At 48.8% G+C, this 6,613-nt stretch overlaps 1 protein-coding gene across 1 annotated transcript; it reads right to left on the reverse strand.

The window, feature by feature from the left end:
* Positions 1–352: 352 nt before the first annotated feature.
* Positions 353–3,567, reverse strand: LOC147454979 (protein ALTERED PHOSPHATE STARVATION RESPONSE 1-like). The gene is made up of 5 exons (XM_086516827.1): positions 2,212–3,567; positions 1,936–2,117; positions 1,575–1,798; positions 1,095–1,433; positions 353–1,019 (listed from the first exon to the last, which is right to left on the reverse strand). The coding sequence occupies exons 1-5, from the start codon at positions 3,065–3,067 to the stop codon at positions 491–493; spliced, it is 2,130 nt and encodes a 709-aa protein (XP_086372953.1). The 5' UTR covers positions 3,068–3,567; the 3' UTR covers positions 353–490.
* Between the last annotated feature and the right edge of the window lie 3,046 nt (positions 3,568–6,613).

Consider the following 6,613-nt stretch of genomic DNA (forward strand, 5'->3'; position numbering starts at 1 on the left):
GAGAGAGAGAGAGAGAGAGAGAGCACAACGAGCCGGACGGCAATTGGGCAGCCAACAGTTGATGCTGAGGAATCTTCCCTTGCTGGCTGGCGATATTGAGCACAACCTCTCCGGCAACAGCTCGGCCAGCAAGTGGAAGAGGGTTGCAGACTTTTGATTGGATGGCAGGAGGCTGGAGACGTTGCCGGGGGAGGTGAGGCGTGGGCTACAGCGGCCAGCCAGCCACTTGCCAGCCAAAAAGAGCACTCGACATGTATGCACTCGCCCCTGCAAGATTCTCTTTGGCTGGCCGGCTGTGCTCGTGCTAAGAGAGAGAGAGAGAGAGAGAGAGGGGCCAGTACCATTTTACATATAATGGAAACTCCCCATTCTCCCGAAAGGCAGTGCCAACCAAAAGATAAGTACCATTTTACATGTCCTCCCAATGGCTTCCATCCCATTAAAACTGGAAGGGAAGACTTGGGATATGGAGTCGCGGACCCTTCCTAAATTAACAAGGAGTAATGAGAGAGAAGAGGTCCTGGAAAGCATGTGAGCATACAGCAGAAAAGCCAGCCATGGCCTCCAAGGCACCAGGGAGTCCTGTCTGCAGGTTGTTCATCGTCGACACACGCGTGTCTTGAACCGCTCTGTAGTGCTTCGTCATCTCCCCTTCTATCCTCTTCCTCATGCCTGCTATCACCGCCTTCCTTTCCATCAATACCTGCATGCCTCCTGCGACCACGCCGCCCTCCTCCTCCTCCACGGGCCCTTCCTCCCACCTCAATCGCCTCCGCATCCTTCGCCTCCTCCCCCTCGCCTCTTCTGCCAATTCCTCCTCCTCCAACTCCACCTGAGGCTGGAGAGCGCGCACCTTCTTCTGCCATTGCTTCTCCAGCTTCTCAGCTTTCCTCCTCTGCGTCATTTCCTCCCCTTGCTTTTCCACCATCGCCTTCACCACCTCCGCCAGGCTCTTGATCGCATCTGTAGCCACTCTGTCAGGTAAACAGGCCAGTGCTCTCTGCCATTCCTCACATAACCTGTATCCAGGCGGCTCGATTCGTTATTGTATCGATGCATTGCGTAGAACAGCAATCACTCGTTTGGGTGCTCACCTGTAAGTCTCCTGCAGATCGTGCTCCTTTCCATGATCTTCATCATCATCGCAGCCAGCTTCAGTTGAATACTTATCCTGGGCTTTGCCTGTGGGAATGGGGATGCAGCTTAGCTTTATCCAGCCGTACAAGGCAGACACGTAACCTCTCTGCGACGCTACAAGCTTACAAAAGCTCTCATGCCATCCAAGTAGCTCCTTTTCCAGTTGAATGGTAGCTTGATGGTGTGATTTGCTAGTGGGCTCTTGCGACATTGCCGCATCTATGTTCTTGATGTAAACAACGATCCGGGTTTGCCTGGCATGGCTTTGGTGCATAGTCACCCACATGTTCATCAACCTGGGCAGAAAGCAGAAAGACTGTGTCATGCCTAGCTAGAGCTAATGGATTGGGAGAGTTGGAACCATTAAGTCTTATATATGGATGGGGCAGTCAGAAAAATAACAATCACACAGCCGCATATTGTCATGCCTTACTTACCCAGCAATCAGCTGCACCAGTTGAGGATGGAGCTCGTCATCCCTCAGATCTTCGATGGCTTCCAAGGTAGATGCTATCCCATGATTGCATACCAGGATGAGGGAATGTAATCTCTTAACCTCATCACGGGTCTTGTCAATGTCTGCTGCATCCTCCCCTCTCATCTCCTGCCGTCTCAACAAGCTGCATTTCTTGTGTTGCTCAGCACGCAGAGCCTCCACCACCTAGCTTAAGCATACACATTATTACATGTAGAGACAGAGCATAAGATATTTGCAGGCCACAGCACAATACTTTTGCAGTGGGTTTGCTTACATCACGTCTTTTAATAAGACACATGCTCAGTAAGGACACTATTTACCTTAACTTCCTCAAAGAGCTTCTTTTCCCAAGCTGCAAGCCGTTCCAAGGTCAAGGCATGGCTACCTTTCTTTGCGTCATTCAGGTCATTTGTGGCCCTGTTACCCAGTTGTATAAGAGCACTGCGGGACCAGTTCCAGCTGAATGCACTAAACACCTTGGCAGACTTAAAATTCCTCCTAGCTGTGACGTATGGCAAGAAAGATGAGCGATGTTAGTCTGTCACTGCACAGCACTAATACATATTCAATATACAATGATCAATCGAGTGATTTACCCTTCAACATCAGGTCTCCACTGATAGCTGCTTGTGGATGGCAGGTCTCCAGCGTGCGGGCAACATCTGCACCACCTGCTGAGGCCTTGAGAAATTCTTCATCAACCTCCCTCGCAATCTGAGGAAGGTCTTTCTTCACAGTACTAAGTCTCAGCATATCTGAGCAGCTAAACTCATCAAGGTTCCTCAAATCAGCCACACCTTCGGGAAGTGCTGCTTGCTCATCATGATATTCATCAGCTGTGAGACATGTGTGGTGGACATCGACCGGGATGGGTGGAGCACAATTGCTTATAGCCAGCTGCTGTGCAATATGATGATCAGACGTTATGATAGATGGAGCTGGAGGAGTAGAGATGGGCAGCTCCTCCAATCTATTTCTGGCGGGTGATGTGCAGGTGGTGGTGGTGGTGGGCAAAGGTTGAGAGGGGCTGGCCTCGTCAGTAGTTTGAGCACTAGAAAACGTCGTATCAACATCGTGGAAGAGGAGGGGTGGGGGTGGGGGTGGGGGAAGCTCTGGAATAGACGTGCCTGATGCTGCCAAAGGGCCCCCAATACGCTGCCCTGCAAGGGCAGAGAACGCCCCTTCCTCTTCCGCAAACTGCCGCAAAGCTGCCCCTGTGCTCCTCAATGCCATTGAATAGGCAACATGTGCTGCCGCAAAAGCATGCCTCTGCTCGACTGCTTGCTTTATCAACCTCTTTCTGGCCCTGCATCTGCCCACCACGTCCTCTGCTCTTAGCTTGGAGTTTATGCATCCCATGGCGCTGTGCAGGTCAAGAAGCTGAGACTGGAAGCCTTTCGCCCCTTGTGGACCTGTGTGTGTGTGTGTGTGTGTAGAGAGAGAGCGAGTCATAAAAGAAGTGTGTAACTCGCAGTGCTCGAAAAAAACCTAGGTTTAGGCCCGTGTCACACTGGGGCAGGCAAGAGGTGGCCCTGCTCGGAAGAGGTGGCCCTGCTTAGGTGGCGAGCGTCGGTTCGTTGGGCGAAAAGATAAAGTTGGCCGAAGTACCTTGTCAGAGGGACGGGCAAACACCCTCAGCCAAGTTTCCAAACTCCCATGGCCATCTACAAAAAGGCGCGCAGGAAGGGAACTCACGGGCTCTGAGCTCTATTGTGCAGCGTGGAACGCGAGGGCTTCGTCATCTGCCCTACCCCCATTCGTTGTGAGCTCAGGGCTTCTGTTTTGTTAAATTTGTGTGTGACAGCGAAGTTGCAAACCCTCCGAAAATCAGAGTGGGATGGTGTCTCAATCTGACAGGGGCCTTAGTGTATTCCCACCTACAAATTTTGAAATTTACCTCTAAATTTTGAATTTAAAGGTGAGAAAACCTACAAAATTTTGAAAAAAATTAGTGTAATTTGGTGTGAAAACCTTCTAATTATGTCTATTTACCTCTGTTGTTTCACATATGTAGGTAGGTTTGCCAAGTTTTTGGAAAAAAGTTTCTTTCGAGCATTGAGTGTGAGATTGTGACTCTTCTGTAATTCGCTATCTAGCTGCGTGGCGTCAAGGCCTCGACGAGATATATCGCAGTCAATTTGAGGTACGCCCGTCTTGAGGCGGGCGATTGATCTCATGATTACGGCTCATCTGTCATTTGGTTCGAACTTTGTCTGTGGAGACACGGCCGAGCCTTGAGGGAGGGAAATTATGTCTAGTCTTGTGAATCGTGATACAGAAACGCAGCTCGCCATTTTGTCGGGAATTACGTATGACCGTTGGGACTGCCACCTGTCTTTGCATGTCTACACACTAAGAGGGCCTTCCCGCACTAGCTCGTGCGACCCGTCTCTACGGCGGGTCTCACTCGCTCTTGCCAATGTTACAATGGTAAGGCTTCCGCCGGTGATTAAGCATGCCAACACTATCTACATAAGCCCTACATTGATCTCTCTCTCTCTCTCTCTCTCTCTCTCTCTCTCTCTCTCTCTCTCTCTCTCTCTCTCTCTCTCTCTCTCTCTCTCTCTCTCTCTCTCTCTCTCCATATTTATCCCATTCCTCAATAGAGGTATCCTCTCCCTCTCTCTCTATTTGATATGTAACCCATTTCAATGCATTCCAGGAGAAAAACTCCCTGACAAGAAGCTCCTCAAGCACTTTTTGTGCTTTATGAAGTGCACCACATCGGGCATACGTGTCGACCAAGGCACTGGAGAGCACAACATTTTCTTTCAACAACCCCTAACTAACAATATCATCGTGAATTCTTTTGCCCATAACCACATCCCAAGCCATGCCTTCAAGATGCAAGCACATGTGATTGCATCTAGAGTGAAAACCCTCGCTTCACATCCGCTAAAACTAGCCCTAAGCTTCTTGGACCTGCCCAAGTTGGACATACCTGCAATCATTGCATTCCTATAGATGACATCCCGGACATGAAGCTCGTCAAGCACTTTTAGTGCTTTAGGAATTGCACCACATTTGGCACACATGTCGACCAAGGCAATGCCAAACGTAGGTGATTGCATCTAGAGAGACACCCTCCGTCGAAAACTGCCCGGAGCTTCTTGGCCATGCCGAACTGGGCATATCGCGTAATCAATGCCTTCCAAGAGACGACATCCCAGATAGGAAGCTCTTGAAGCACTTTTTGTGCTTTATGAAGTGCACCACATTTGCCATATATGTCGACCAAGGGAATTCCAAGTGTATGTGATTGCATCTAGAGAGATACCCTTTGTTTTGGATCTGTAGAAAATAGCTCGGAGCTTCTTGACCTTGCCCAAGTTGGGCATATCTTGCAATTAGCACCTTCCAAGAGACGACATCCCGGACAGGAAGCTCCTCAAGCATTTTTTGTACTTTATGAAGTGCATCACATTGGGCGTACATGTTGATCAAGGCAGTGCCAAGCATATGTGATTGCATCTAGAGAGACACCCTCGCTTTGCATCCGCCGAAAACAGCCCGGAGCTCCTTGGCCCTACCCAAGTTCGGCATATCCCGCAATTAGTGCCTTCCAAGAGACGACATCCTGGACAGGAAGCTCATAAAGCACTTTTTGTGCTTTATGAAGTGCATCACATTTGACATACATGTCGACCAAGGCAGTGCCAAGCATATGTGATTGCATCTGGAGAGACACCCTCGCTTTGCATCTGCCGAAAACAGTCCGAAGCTTCATGGCCCTGCCCAAGATGGGCATATCCCGCAATCAATGCATTCACAGAGACGGCATCCGAGATAGGAAGCTCCTCAAGCACTTTTTGTGCTTTATTAAGTGCCCCACATTTGGCATACATGTCGACCAAGGCCCAAGCATGGCGTTTTCTTTCAACAACATCATTTTGAATTCTTTTGGCCATAGTAGCATCTTGGACATATCCCACGAAGTGCATTCCAAGAGACGACATTTCGGACAGGATTGTAAGTGTACATCATCGCATTTGGAGAGATGCCCTCACTCTACATCTACTGAAAATAGCCCAAAGCTTCCTCAACCTAACCCTTACCTGTAAGATACAAGCGTATGTAATTTCATCTCGAGAGACATCCTCGCTTCGCATCCGCCAAAAACAGCCCATAGCTTCTTGGCTCAGTCCAAGTTGGGCACACATCACACAAACAGTGCATTCCAAGAGATGACATCTCAGACAGGAAGCTCTTCAATAACTTTTTCTCCTTTATGAAGTGCACCAGATCTAGCAAACGTGTCTAGCAAGGCAATGCCAAGCACGACGTTTTCTTTCAACAACTCGTTGTGATTTCTTTTGCCCATATCGGCATCTTGTGTAATGCCACATGCTCTCAAGGTGCGAGCGTACATGATTAAATTTGGAGAGATGCCCTCTCTCTGCATGTACTAAAAACAGTCCAGAGTTTCCTGACCATGACCCTTGCCTTCAAGATGCAAGAGTATGTGATTTTGCATCTGAAGTGAAAAGCCTTGCATCGCATCTGCCAAAAACAGCCCAGAGCTTCTTGGCCCTACCCAAGTTGGGCATATCTCGCAATCAGTGCATTCAAAGAGACGACATCCAGGACAAGAAGCTCCTCAAGCACTTTTTGTGCTTTATGAAGTGCACCATATTTGGCATTCATGTCAACCAAGGCAATGCCAAGCTTATGTGATTGCATCTGGAGAGACATCCTCGCTTCACACGTACTGAAAATAGTTTCTTGGCCCTGCCGAAGTTGGGCAAATCTCACAATCAATGCATTCCAAGAGACGACATCTTGGAAAGGAAGTTCCTCGAGTACTTTTGTGCTTTATGAAGTGCACTACATCTGGCATACATGTCGACCTAGACAGTGCCAAGCATGCCATTTTCTTTCAACAACCAGTGACTAACAATATCATCGTGAATTCTTTTGGCCACATGAGCATCTTTAGCACCACCACAATCAATGCATTCCAAGAGACAACATCCCAGAAAGGATTGCAAGTGTACGTGA

This window comes from Adiantum capillus-veneris, chromosome 7 (genome assembly GCF_014529385.1).
Source record: "Adiantum capillus-veneris isolate H3 chromosome 7, ASM1452938v2, whole genome shotgun sequence".
Lineage (NCBI taxonomy): Eukaryota > Viridiplantae > Streptophyta > Polypodiopsida > Polypodiales > Pteridaceae > Adiantum > Adiantum capillus-veneris.